Source organism: Triturus cristatus, chromosome 7, assembly GCF_964204655.1.
Source record: "Triturus cristatus chromosome 7, aTriCri1.1, whole genome shotgun sequence".
Lineage (NCBI taxonomy): Eukaryota > Metazoa > Chordata > Amphibia > Caudata > Salamandridae > Triturus > Triturus cristatus.
In genome coordinates, this window is record NC_140590.1 from 1,257,030,716 (window position 1) to 1,257,045,554 (window position 14,839).

The 14,839-nt window shown below is 45.5% G+C and overlaps 1 protein-coding gene across 3 annotated transcripts in view; it reads right to left on the minus strand.

Annotated features, from left to right (window-relative positions):
• Positions 1-1,860: 1,860 nt before the first annotated feature.
• The window catches only part of LOC146811755 (cardiotrophin-2-like), a 69,456-nt gene continuing 56,477 nt past the window's right edge, over positions 1,861-14,839 (minus strand). The window contains exons 1-3 of one of the 3 annotated variants that reach the window (XM_085618748.1): positions 12,815-13,224; positions 10,909-11,051; positions 1,861-5,778 (exon numbers count right to left, since the gene is read on the minus strand). In XM_085618748.1, coding sequence (XP_085474874.1) covers positions 5,320-5,778; positions 10,909-11,051; positions 12,815-12,854 — 642 coding nt within the window. In that variant the 5' untranslated portion in view covers positions 12,855-13,224 and the 3' untranslated portion in view covers positions 1,861-5,319. Of the gene's footprint in view, positions 5,779-10,908; positions 11,052-12,814; positions 13,225-14,839 lie in introns of those variants that run through there. The other 2 variants (XM_085618750.1, XM_085618749.1) reach the window with 2 other exon arrangements.

The window sequence follows — 14,839 nt, forward strand, 5'->3', positions numbered from 1 at the left end:
CTAACCCCATGCAATGAAACACAGGGTTTGATGTAGTTTCCAATATGAGGTTACATTTAATCCTCAAACGTTATTCAGAGAGCAAGTTGATTTGGGTTTTGAAAATTGTCTTTCGATTATGCAGCCACCTACTCACAGTCAAATCCTACCCAAATCCTGCACGAGTCCACTCTCATTGGAGGCAAAAGTGACCAACCACTCCATAGGCACTTCTTAAGGCTTAATAAGTTTGGCACAAAGCATTCTAGGGTAACCTTCAAATCAATAACCTTTCATCCCCTTGTCCGCAAAAAAAAAAAAGTTGATTCCAGGTGTCCCTATTTTCTTTACAATTTATTTGAAACCCCTACCGTGAATAATGTCAATGGTGTGTGTTGGAAAAGTTATGCTCTTTGGCAAAACCTACCCTGCTTCAATACAGGTTATATCACTGCTTTTTCATGCGCTTGTGTGGACAAGTATCCCTGAAAATTGAGGTGTGCCTAGCCAGCACACACAAAAAAACAAAAAAAAAAAAAAATAAATATCACGATTTCTTCCTCAAAGAGGTGGATATGTATAGCCCTAGCCATTGTGGGAAGATTGGTTTCTGCACTGGAAGGTCCTCTACTATCGTAGAACCCTGAGCCTGCAACCATTTTCACTGTTAATAGGGAAATAGAAAGTGTGAGTCAACCAGGAAAGGCCAGCATGGCCCCCAGCAGCCTCTACAGTGAGAGAAACCAGCTAAGTGAGAGAGAGTTCAGCCATATTACTTGGATTGGCGTGCACCCAGAGCATGACCTCAGCATGACAGGACTATGCAATGAATGGAAGTCTGGGTTTTATAAATCGCCTCATTTGAACATCCATAATACACAGTGTCAAGAACTAACTTTTGTGCAAGCCCACTCTGTGCATTTTCTTTTCCTCTCCTTCAGGTTTCCTCCTTGATGTATTTTTTTACCAGTTCTGACAGCCTTTTTTCTTCGGTCTCCACTAGTCCGGCCGCATTACGGAAGACTCAAGGGACAGACTTTTCTCTTACTCCACCCATGGACTGACCATTCCTTGAAGTGACACTCAATTTCTAGGTGCTATTTAGTGGTAATACTTAGCTTTAGCTTTTTCAAAACCATCGGAGGTCCTTTTATATATTTTATTTATTAAGGTTTTGGTTTGTGCATCAAACTATTGTTTACTTTTCTTATTTCTTAATATACTTCCTCGATTGTTGACCTACACTATGGTGTACATGGATTATATGGCATAACGATGTGCACATAACCAGTGCTTAACTTGCAAAAAAAAGGTCAGGGCTTCAAGCTTTTCTTATGACCCTGCCATGGTGCTGCCGAATTACTGGGCCTACCCTTGATTTCCACCTCCTTTCCCTTTCCTACAGCACGCTACACATCCTGTCTCTTTAGCTCAACTTTTTAGGGTTTTTTGTCCCTTCTTTTTCCTCTGGTCACTGTTTTCCTATTTTTCTCATCATCCTTCTTTCTCCATTTTCTGCCTTTCTCTCTCTTGCTCTGTGTCAAAGTCCAACGATATATGGACTGATCCCCTAAAAATGTGTGCAGTGCCCACCACTTGAAACCACAACACAAATCGAATACGGCATCTAAGGGAGAGCTCTTCAGCTCAAAAAGAGTGCAGACCATTGAAGAGTTACCCTGAGCCCGCTCCGGTAGTGTATGTTACACCACTGTGGTAGGGCGCCTCACAACAGACATTTGCGGCACCATTAGTTCAGCCTAACAAGCATGTGTGTCTCAAATGCAAGTCTGAAACACCTTTGAGAGATCTAGTCTGTGGAGCCAGTCTTCCTGTGTATGAGCAATTAGACCAACAGCACAAAGCCACAAACTGCAGAGGTTAGAAAAATAATAAATATCTTTATTTGTAAAAAAAAATAACGTTTGAACAAATTCAGCAGCAGTGTCACACAAAGTGTACATTCACTGTGACAGCTTTGGAAAGGCAACTGTTTTTTAAAAAGTCAATCGTCATAAAAACACATTGGAATAAAATAACATTCAAGTAACATTTTTGGTCGAGGTTCCTAAAAAATAAATACGAGTGCATTTTAGTAAAAAATGTCAATAAGTACAAGAAAATAAATATAATCTTCAAAATATTTACACCTTTTAAAAATAACAGTTTAAAGCACATGTAAACTGCTTCCTTCATAAATTAGACACTTATTAAATATGTTATTCGCATGTACAGGACACATGTTTAAGTGAGTGATTTGTGGTGTGATTGGGTAATATGCAGTGCCCACTGTTTACCGGTGTTACAGGAAAAAACAGCATTTCCCTTGAATTCAGATTTGCTTCCTGTGTATCCGAGTTTGGTTGTAGGAAACAGAAAGGGCACGGTCTATTAAACATGTTCCTTTTCACACTCTGGAATGGATCTTGTGAGGGAGATACAGGGGTGGATGGATGAGCAGGGACACTAATGTCCCTGTTACCTGCTACAGAGGACACAAAAAACAAATGTACATAGAATCGAGGATGAAGCCAGTGAACAGTGGCAATAGGTTTGTGAAGAAGAAAATAGAAAAGGTCCTTCATAACTGAACAACTTCATCTAACCTCACATTCCTCTAGGGATGTGATCTTCATATCAAGCATAATAATATTAATTTCCTAATATACTTTTAAGACATGTATTGCTTACTTGAATTTGGATAACTAGCAAACACACATTGTATAGAGGTGGTAAAACAATAACTGTCTCAAGGACTGTGGCGGCAAAGCTCCTTCACACTGTGGGGGACGTGTCATGCCTTGAACTGGAGACATGTCGTGATACTGATATCTGCTTCTACATGGGATATGTAAGAAGGCCACAAGGCTACAAATAACTGAAATAAAAATAATGGGTATCCTAACACAAAGCTATTACTTTTTAAAGTACGGCACTAGATAGTTTGTTGATTTTGTTTAAATAATTTGCAAAGTTCAACTAATCCGGGGGAGCCTCCGAGTCACTAATTCATTACTGTGGACAATATTGGCATGAAAGATCTAAAATTGTGAATTATAGAAAGTATCAATGAATAAACAGTCTATTACATAACAGTTGGATTCTATTAAGGCGCAGTTTATAATTTTCATCCATTAATATGGATTTTAGCATTGTGCTGAGATACGATTCTTGAGTCTGGACAGTGGGTTGTGCAAGAAAGTTATAACATTTAAAGTTACAGAAAAATAATGCTAATTAACAAAAAACTTAGTTACAAAAAAAACCAAAGATTTTTATATCTTAGTTATTTTCCCAAGTTTAAACGTTGAGGATTTTAAAGTGATTAAGAAAGACTGCTGGGCAAAGGCTGAAACCGGTTTTACAAAGTCTGTAATTTCAGACTGCCTTACATTAGACTATGCTCTTGAGATTCCATGGTTGCCGTATATAAATGACTCTTATTTATTGTTTGATCTACCTGTGCCGAGAGACCCCGAAAGCAGCCTCTCCATTGAGAATAGTGTAATCCAGGCCTCCTTATGAATTATAGCTCGGAGTGAAGGATGCAGGAAGAACGAGGAAGGAAACAGTTATGATATTTATCGAGCGATTTGCCAGTTCTGTGCCAATCATATCTTATCTGGGTAACCAAAGCAACGCTGTTTTGTCCTAACTAGATTGCGGTTGGGCACCGCTCATCACCTGGCTGCCTTTCCTGATATGAATAAATACCTTACAAGTGTGACCCTCTGACCCTGTGATTGTGTATCGACACAGAGCACACAGCACTTTAGCTTATTCTATGGTTTTTATGTAGGTTTGAGAAAACGTTAATTAAAACCAATTTATCTCGATCAAAATATCAGCGATTTTAAAACTGCGGCACCTCATATATTTGCACTTAAGAATCCTTTTTTATGTTTTAGTACTGCACTTTCTATTAGGAGCGCTATACATCTTAGGAAACGCATTGTATATTGTAACGCATACTTTTAGAAATGATTTGACTGTTTTAATCTTTATTGCTTTTAGATGTTACATTTGAGATATATTTTATTATCTTTTATGGTACCAGTATTCGTGCTGAGTAAAGAATTTGATTGACTGCTGGGGGCTAATTTCAGATTCTGGGTAATGTATTAAATAAAGTCACAGTATTTGAAATCTGTGAAAATTAATATTGATTTAATTATATTTAGGGTTATGTACAGTGCTCGAGACCACATTTAAGCTGGTGCAGATTTTTTCAAATCCAAGGACGAGCAAGGAGGCCTCTACACGTGCAAAAGGATGTGATGGTCTATGCTTGTCCAGCATCACTGAGGAGGAGGGAGAATCCATGTTTGATTTGCAGTGCTTCTGTCTGGGTATCCTTAAAAGGTTAAATATACATTTGCATTTATCATATTTGTTAATTTTATATCATTAAAGGCTCCAAAGGTTTGAGGGGCGACTGAAATACTAATTGCTGGACAGTGTGTGCAAGAAAGCCATATTTTGACAAATTCTAAACGGTTATTTTTAAACTGTAAATAATTTCTCAGTCCATTATATAATTTACAGTGGTTGAAATATGAGCAAATGTTCTGCATTTAGGCACATTGTAAACATTATAGGAAAATCAATCATTAAAAAACCTTTTGGGTGAGGAAATGAAGGTTTGTAACAAGTGAAATACAAAATAAATACATTGCTAACTTAAATACCTTACTAATAAATTACTAGAGGCACAGTGGCTTTCTTGAACAATATCTATTAGAGTGAACAGGTATCCTTCATATCTTGACACGGCTACCATTTACGGTACCCATCTGGTGACTGGCTCCTTGCGAATTCTGTGGGTCTTATATTTTTATTCCTTTGGTACCTTTCATGTAATGCCTTGAGAAACCTCATGATCTCAAACTAAAACGGCCAGTCAAGTTACAATATGACTGCAAGACTGGAATGCCAGCCAATCGTTGGTTTCTCATCTAAATCCCTGCATCCCGTGGTGAATAAGGTGTTTTTCTTAACCAAACTTGGTGATTTGTCAACGTTCTTCAGATGCACCTCCACATCCTGCTTCGGAACCGACTAGCATGAGCTTCCAGCCCATTTGGAATAGCTGTGTCTGCACCCACCTTGGCTTCTTGTTGCTTCATCTGCACCCCGAAAGAGGGCTGGGCAAAAAGATAATGCCACAATATCTTAATGCATAAATCCACTGGGCAACAATATAAAGCTCCTTCCAGAAGGGCAGGCGATGAGCCCACAGGCCCTCCTTTCACTGCATGATGATTCATTATGGAGTGTTTGACCCTGCTGAAGATAGCAGAGCCTTACTCCGATCAGTGATCCCGTTCTGTGAACTGGATCCTAAGCTGGATACTTGTCCTTGAGGAACGAGAAGTCCCGCACAGACCGGTCGATCCAGTTCTTGTACTCTCGGCAGGCCACATAGCCCCTCACCTTTTTCTGGAACGTGGAGATGCTGAGGGAGGCTGCCATAAGGGGGTCGGTTACGGGAGGCTCAGCGATGCCCATTCGTTTCATGATAGTGACCAGGTTGCTGAGGATCCCATCAATGTTGGCCTGAGCCGTCGTCAGGAGGGCCAGCAGGGAGGGCTTGTCGGGGTTCAAGCTACGCTGGTCATCCTGGACAAGCTGCAGAAACTCAGAGAGGGTGGTGTAGGCACTGAGGCTCTTCGTCAGCCGGTCCGCGTCGCTCAGGGTACGCCATGCCTTGTAGGGGATTGCAGCAATGGGCAGGCCGTTGATCTGTAACTCAGGGGCGCTGAATCCTGGGTCACTGAAAGGGCTTCCTTGGAAGGTCAGCTGCAGAAAGACAAATGCAGAAATGTGTTAAATTGTATTCTCATCAAAGTAGAATTCAAGTGGCCTGTGGCCTAGCTGTGAGTGAGGCTAGAAAGAGTTGGTTACGCTGGACACTGACTGAGGCGGATAGCAAAGGGTGAGGCTGAAAACATTGGCCGTAAGTGAGGCTGGAGGCTGTGTGTAAGTCTGGAGCATATGAATTAAGCAGACGGCTGGAGGGCTGTGACTGAGACCGGTCACCGCCAGGCAGACCATAGGTTGTGAGTCAGAGGCCGTATGCCAATGCTGGAGAGTATTCGTAAGGTGAAGAAGGTTGGGGTGAAGCTGCCAGCTGTGTGTTAGATTGAGGGAGTGAAAACCCTGGATACTTTCTCAAACACTCAGACCTGGAAGCAGTCGACACCCCGTGAGGGAGTGACACTCGGGCTCCTGGAGAGCCTTGCACCCAGGAGCTGGGGTATGCAGAAGTTCTTGGTGATGCAAGTTACGCCAAAAAAACAGAAAATAGAGAAGGGGCGATAGGCGTTTGTTGGTTTGATGGCAGAGAAGCGGGAGTGGAGGGTGCGAGTGTGGATGTGGGAAGAATGAAGGCTAAGAGGGTGCAAGAGGTTGAAAGTAGGGACAGAGTCTTTGAGGGAGGCGGTGGATAACGTTTATTGCTGTGAGATTGGAGGCTATGAGAGTGGTGTGAAGGGACAGGTAAAGGGCGACAAAAAGCGTGCCAGGCAGAGGCATGGGGGGTTGAGAGGAAGGGGGCAAAATGCGCGCAAACCAGTGCGCAAAGTGGTGTGCTCACAATTGGCACAAATGGGTGACCGTCACACTATCCAATCCCTGGGGAAGGGGGGGGGGGCATATAAAAGAACGTTGCCGTGAGGGGCGGTGAAAAAGCCGCCCCCAACACCCACAAACAACTCCTGTGTCGGTGTTGTGATGGAGTCTTTTAAACCCACCCTAAAAGGCAGAGACCTACGGCAGGTCTTAAGTCACAGGGATCTGACGGCCAGGAGGAGAGGGTTAGGGCAGTGAGCAAGAGACAAAGAGGGAAAGAGGACAGCAAAAGGCAGGACCCCGGGGCCCAGGAGCCGCGAAGGGGGACGGGTAATACTCTGCAGGAAAGGTAGGGCATAGGGGGGTGTTTGGGTACCAAGTAACACAGACTTGGCACTCGAAATCCTGGCCAAGGGGACAGACACATGAAGCAAACGGACCAATGGTAGTTGAAGCCAGGACTCTGCAAGGTACCATAAACAGTTTAAAAAACACCCCAACTGGTAAAGTGGAGAATGCAAAGAGACTATGCTAAGTTTGAAATTATGTCAGCGCCTGTGAGCGGCTACCTGATATGGTGTGCTGTATGACTAAAACTGAGCCAAAGTCACCCCACGATATGTCGCCCTTCCAGTGCAGTTCCGAGACCAAGAACGTTAAGATGCGCAAAAGGTTGCGATGTCGAGGTGGGTGCGCCTCCTGGGGTAAGAGGGAGGCCTCTGATTGTTGCTAGTGGTTGTATATGTCACCCGGTGACCACAAGGCTGTGAACAGACGGGGGTCAGGAGGGGAGCCGAAGGCATAGTGCCAATATCGGCCACACTCACCAGCCCTCCCGCAGCAGCATATAGGTAAGCATAAATAAGCAGACAAGACAACTTTTGGTGGAGAAAATTGCTGCAGGTTTATTATGCCATCCTGTGGCACTAAAGGGGCCGCCCACTTAGGAGGGTCCCCTGCGGTGACGTCGTCGGTCAGCCCGCAGAGATGGAGGCCGAAGGCTAGGGCGCGTTTGGGGCAATGAATGAGAGGCAGCGACCGGTGCGAGGCTGGGTGGGTCCTAATGGTCCGATCGCAGACTGAGAGCCAGGTGGCGGTGGCTGACAGTAATGGATGGAGCTCCTCCGTCAGTCATGGGCATGAGCATGATTTGTTTTGTTCTCACACGGGTTGAGACGGCGAGTGAGAAACGACATTGTAGATCAAGTAGGGGGCGGAGATGGAAGGCTTGGGTAAACCAATCCTTCTAATCAACCGGGGCCGAGAGTGGGTTCGGAGTCTGCGAGTCATGCTACAGGCCGTGACTGAAGTCAAAGGATGAAAATGCTGAGATGGACCCGGGTTGGGGTCAGTCTGAAGGCTCGGAGGCTGTGACTGACTGGAGGCTAAGGGTGCGCTTGGAGGCGGGCAGTGAGTGAATGAGTCTAGGCGGCGAATAATGCTGGGGGGTGGGGCTCGAGGCTGTAGGTGTGAGTCCAGGACCGCGACTGGGGAATATGGTGCCTGTGAGGAAGGTTTGATGTGAGTCAGTCTGGATGTTGTGAAACCGGAGGCTGTGAGCTAAGAAAAAGGGAGACCGCCCTGCTGGCTTTCACAATCACCCACTGAGAGGTGGATCCAGGCCAGACTCCCTGGGTGCGAGCGGGCTGGGAGGGGGCGTCTCCGAGGAGCCTCCTGTCCGGGAGTCAGCAGACACCTTGCCACATCAGACAGGCCCCCGGTCAACTATGCTTAGGGGGAGGGCCCTCTGGGCGAGACGTTTATGAGGTTGGCGTGCTCACGGCCGCTGTGTGAAGGTGAGATGTCCATGCCCGCAGTGGGTGGGCGAAGTTCTCAGGGTCTCTCCAGGGTGAGACGCTGCTCCCTGTGTTAGGCTGCTCTGCTCAGCCCTGCTATGTAGGAGTGAAGCGCCGCATTTGCGGTTTTGGCACTAATCGCTCACATGACAACACTGGAAAGATGTCATAGGGAGTTTCTGCAGCAGAAAAAAGCGAAACCTAGTTGCTCGAGGGCTTCCCTACATCACCCCACGTACGAAGGCTGAGGAAGCCTTCACTCGCATCAAATTGAGTAATGGTAACACCAGGGCTTTAAGTAGGATGAAAAAACGGGGAGGGCTCGGTCCAAAGGGGCGGGCAGATGTATTCAAGGCCGTGGCTTAAAACACATAAGCTAAAAACCTTTGCTTAGCATAGTGTGCCTCCAGAGTGGTATTTGGCGGTTTCTGTCACTGCATCCAGAAATGAGATACAACAACTACAAAAAGACAGGACTATTGCCTTTGCCAATGGTTGCTACTTGCATAAAATAAATAAGCTAAAACTATGGCTTTGTTGTATATGATATTGAAAATGCTTCAGTTCTGAAATGATGAGATTGTGAAAGAAGTAAAACGAGCCTCTTTGAAGTTACATCAAAGGCTTTAAGCAGTCGTTCCCTGCAAAGTTAAGATTTTTTTTCACCCTGAGTGTAAGGGCAAAAACTGAGAGCCCGTCTCAACACCTGCTTTTAAGAAGTGCCGGTGATTAGCATCGGCAGGACCCGGCACACTTAAAGCCCTGGTTACCACATTATTTACAGAATTTACGAAGAGATGGCAAAACCTTTGGCACAAAGAGCTATTTAGAAATAGTTACTTGTTACTGTCCTGTTAGCATCATATAGCTATTTCTTATTCTACCTCTCTCCTAAATGCCCCTCACTAGAATGATAGCCCCGGGGCAAGTGAAGTTAGCATCAGCTGTCTTCTGTCGTATTCGCAAATACCTGGCGCGAAGCGACCCTGGAGTTGCCCGGAGCACCCCAAAGATGCTGCAGACATCCTCGTATTTGGTCAGTCTTTGTGAAACCTTTATAATACTGTTTGCAAATACAGGTGATAGTATTTCCTAAGCTAGTGGTTCCATTGCATGGACCATGAAAGGATAAAAAGCTGAGTTTGCCCTGTTGGGATCCTAATAAGTGACCTACAGGACATACACATTGGCCATCAGCAGCTGTTCAGCTGGATTACATTGCCAACAAACAGCAGAAATACTCCCTTGCATCGCCTCATCAGACAGGACACTTCTGATTGGGTCCTTGGCTCCGGGTGGGATACCCGGATGTCAAGGCGATGTCACTCAACTTGTTCGTGATCTGTATCTAGGACCTTTTGTGCTCAACCCTCATTGGTGAAGATGCTGACCACTACCTCAGCCATGCCAGGTCTACGGGCATGGGCGGGTTGTAAAGGGGAGCGTCTTCAAACCGGGCTGGAGCTCTAGGCATGTTATCGGGATGTCAATGCCTTAGTCATGGTGCCAAAAGGATTTGAAGGTCCTAGATGGGGTGTTAATGGATTTCTAGGAGCCCTAGACAGGGTGTTTACAGGGTCTGGAGACTGTGCATTGTGGTATGAGATGCTTAGGCCCTGGATGTGATTCAAAGACCCTCAAGACAGAGTACTGGATGCAGAGACACTGGAAAGAATGCTAACAGGATTTGAAGACTCCCAAGTACTGAACTATAGGATATGAAGCCCCTAGATCTGGGATTAATGGTTATGAAGGCCTCAGTTTGGTAAGAGTTTTACAACCCTAGTCACATTGCTAATAAGCTACAAAGGCCCTACGTGTGGTGTTTGCAAAATTGCAACGTTTGAAGGCACTTGACATACTGTTAAAGTTATTCACAGACCCTAGGCAATGTGCTACGTGAAACAGAGGCCCTAGACATGGAGTTAAATGCATTGAAAGGACTTGATTTTTGGTGCTGACCGGATTGGAATACTGTGGATGTGATGTTAAGAGTTCCCTAGATCCCAGCTACAGTATAAATGGAATGTGAAGGCTGAGGGGGCGGATTTAAAGGGATGCGAAGATCCCACCCATTCTCTTAAGATTTGTAGGCCGGTGATGTAGCGTAAATAGCATGAGAAGGCCCTGGTCATGGTGTGAAGACCCAGACGTGACTAGGACTTAGGCGTGTTTTTAATGGGAAGTAGTGATCGTGCAACTGGTGTTAAAAGGTTTAAACTATCATAGATATTAGCTAAAGAGATTTAAGGACCCTAGAAATGATTTAAAAGGTTTTGAAGGCTTTAGATGTGGTGGTATCAATGGAACGTGAAGGCCCCAGATGAGGTGTTAATAACATTTTTAAAACTCTGAAAGTGGTATGAATTGGATATGAAAACCCTTGGCATGGGACTATCAGGGTCTCAAGGCCCTAGATATGGTGTGAGCAGGATTTAAAGACCACAGTTGTAGTGTTTACAGGATGGACCCATGATTTTAAAAGGCCAAATAAGTGCTGATAAATTAACGCAGCGCACCATCCCTCCCACTGGTGCACCCTTTCTTTCTTTTTTATACTTACATAGGTGCTTAGGAGAAGTGGCGTGCCCCCCTGCAGTCGCGACACCTGGTTGAAAGTCTGAGCAATGACCGCGGCCGCCCCTTCAGGTACTGGTGCTGTCTGGGCCATGGAAAGGAAGCTTCCAGACACAAGAATGCAGAAGGCTGTGGAGTGAAAAAAGACAGGCATATAAATAAGAAAACTATTTTTGACTGAAATTCTTTTTTATCTTATACTTTTTATTGAAGATATTCGTCGAGAAATAATGCAATCCGGTGTAAATTACAATTTATTCGAAAAGTAATTCACAGAAAAGCTCTCGGCTTGGTGTTTGGTTTTTAAGACCCATTATTTCACTACCAATCACGGATGTCCTTTTATATTTTTTCCATTCTTCTGAACTGTAGAGATAGGGCATCATTCTTCCTCCATTTGAAACTAAAACCCTACTTAGCACAATAAAGTCAATGGACGTGCACGCTTTACTTTTTAAAAGAGTCCTTTTTCCCATCTGAATGTTCTTTTTAGCCGCGGGGGTCTACGGCGCTCCCCACCTGTGCTGTTTGCACCTTCCTTCGCCTTTGGAGCCTGGCCAGTACTAGAAAATGTTACTCCCAAAGTGTCTATGACCCGCGGCCCACTTTCATTCACAACTCTCTCTTCTGTACCTCTTCCCTTTCACTTCTTCAAAAAGACTTTCACTTGAGTTATCTCTGAGGCACTCCAAAGCCGGAGGCTGGTAGCATGCGTCATCAGAGGAGATCCCTAGTCTGTAACAGCATGCCAGGGCAGAGCACACCGCCGGATGGACACACAACATTATGTCACGCCATCCTCGAGGTGCATTTTGAACACTGGGAGCGGCAATCTTTATAAACCCCAGCACATGACATAGTATACCATATACAGCACATACTAGTGACAAAATAACATTACAAATATAACTAAACATAACAGACTATAACTGGAGCCAACACAAATGGAATGGAATATTACATACTTAACCAAAACACAAAAATCCGGCAAAAAGTCATAGCACTTCTCCCTCCTATACTCGCATTTTATCAGCCACCACAGAGGTTGTCTGCTCGAACACATGAATATGCACACAGCCCAGAAGTTCCCTGGCCCAGCCTCTGGGCTGCCCTCTCTCCAGACATCAGAACGCAGACTACTGCCTGACGACCCAAACATAAAGAAACTTATAAAAACCAAGGCAGCTTGTGAGCAACGACTGAGCGCCTTACAGAAAGCGACTGAGAAACCCGGACTCTGCTTGCGGGCCACAACGTGTTTTATCTGTATCCAGCAGGTGTTTACTGCTACAAGCGCCTTGAATATCAAGCCATTCTTAGTGTGCGCTGGACTACCTACCCCACGAGGCATTGTAATCACCGAACTGTCTAAAGACTCGTGCAATATTTATCTGTACAGAGAAGTGTTCTGGTATGGGCAGTAAGGAGAATTCCTCTAATAATTGATGTCCTGCAAAGCACATACACCAACCAACTAAATCACTAGTAAGAATATCTTGTTTTCTATGACACTTAGAGTAACACTTGTTGAAGTCTGTTGGAGCTTTCAAGAACAGGTGTTAGTAGTATATGCATTAACCACGCCAGCTTGTCTGAACTCTGTATGGTGTATACCTATGTACACAGTTCGGTATATACTTATAGCCCTATATGCATAACGTATGTCACAGCATACCATAAAGCATAATCTACACTAGTTTTAACATGCCACAGGGCAGAAAGGAGGCGTAGAAAAAAATGTAGCGCACAGGTGGTGAAAAAGTCTTAACGGTTATTATTTAAGTGCTACTTAGTTGCCAGACTGACTGCGGTTGCTCCGTAAAACTAAGACACTCTAACTGAACCGCACACCTCTCACTCGTCCTCACTGCCCCACAGCAGCGCATACTCACTGAGAGGTGCACCCAGGACAGCGCTAGCGTGCTGCCGCATGTCCGCCTCAGGGCGCTGGCTGGGCTGTCAGGGGACTGGCAAGAGGCTGAGATGGGGAGCGCTGGCCGGGCTTGGACTGTCTGATTGTCTCCCCATGCTTCTTGGGGGCCCTTTATACCCCTGCCATCCGTGACCCACTCCATGTTTCCGAATTCCCCTGAACACGCCTTCACCACCCTGCACCGCGCCGTGTCCGGGCACACACCTGAGGGGGGGCACCCGCCGTCTTTTAAGTTCCTGCTTCCTCGAGGAGGGCGGCCGGTGACCTCACACTCCCCAGGGGCCGCCTTTAGGGGTGGAAAGAGGAATTAAAATAACAAAAGGAGAACAGCATCAATGGCTGCGACTCACCCTGCACGCGCGTGCGAGTGAGTGCGTGTCTGAGTGTGCGCGCGTGGGCAGCGCTCGCGGCCCGGCTTGATCATTGCGGATTCCTGAGCGATGAAGCAGGCCGCCTGGGCGGGGCCGGGGACATTCCCGAAGTCCTCGTGCGCCACTCGGAGCCGGCCCACCAGCGCCACCGCGTGGCACGGGCGCGCCACGGCACTCCACGCGGACCCTGCTCTGTGCGTTCGCTCTGGGGCTGTAAAGCGCGGTGGCCCGCTGGGTGGTGAACGCCTGTAAGCATGAGTACAGCGGCTCTGGCCCGCGCCAGAACAACCTGTCTCCCAGCCCGCAGCACCAACTGGTCCAGCAAAACGTTACAAAACACTAATAACAAAGGGCAACATAACTTACTGTAAGATGGCATAGCATTACACATCACCCAGAGCGGCCCGACTAAACTCACATAATAGCATTCTAAATCACCACACGGTATTACATTTTAACATATATGCATATGTTTCAAATTCTTTTCGTCAGTAATACGTGGAACAATAACAAAACTGATCTGTATTCCATCTACACCGTTGAGTGTGTAAAGACGTATTTTCGACGCTTTAAAAATGCCCCCTCACTATGCGCTATATAAAAAATATAGCAAGAGACACTTAAACCAAGTTGACCCATATCCCGGTGCCTGTCGTTGGCACTGCCGACCCTACCTGGGCTCCAGCTCTATCGTTGCGCTGTCTGTAGTTCTGTCCTGTGCAGGCCGGGGCACACTGCCGCCGCGAGGGAGCGGTGGGAGGCACAGGTGAGGAGAAGAGGGAAAGGAACTGAGTAAAGAGGGAGTGAAGTACGAAATGGGGAGACGGCGACAGAAAAGAGGCGCGGGAAGGGGGCTTTGAAAAACCGGAGCGTGGCGTGGACGTCTGTGCTGTGATACGGGTCCTGCCACTGCGGGTTGAAGCTCATAGCTGTTGGGAGAAGGCAGCAAGAGAGTGAAGTAAACATCACTGTGTACTCAGAATAAGAAGGAATGGGAGGGATATATTTATCTACATGAGTCTGCTGGTGAAGAGGGAGGGGGCAGGCTGACAAGGATGCATTGGAAGAGAGGGAACCAGGGGGAAATGCGAGAGAAAGAAAAGGAAAGCAGAAACACGAAATGACAGATAGATACAAGAAAGCACGAGAGACAGGAAGAAAGATATGACTCAAGAAAAATGAGAGAGGAAAGGATAGGGAGGAAAAATACATGATTGAAAACGTAGGTGTGATACTAGGGGATAAAGCAAAAAAGAAAAAAAAACAGAGCAGAGAAAACGTATGAGTGAGTGATATAGAAATGAAGAAAATGATCAATAAGATGGAAGAAACATGATTCACGGGAATAAAGCGAGGAAATTAACAGAGATCAAAAAGATGAAAAGATTGTGAAAGAATGAGCGTCGGAACAAGGAAGAGAAACAGTGGAGAGAACTGAAGAAAGGAGGGCACTAAAATACAAAGACATTAAGGAAGAAGGAAGAAAAATCATAAAAGTCAATAAATAATGAAGAGAATAAATAGGGTCAAAAACAAGGGAAAGAGTAAGATAGTCAATGAGGAAGAATGAACAAAAAATCGATAAAAACAATTAAGTAACAGATACAGAAATA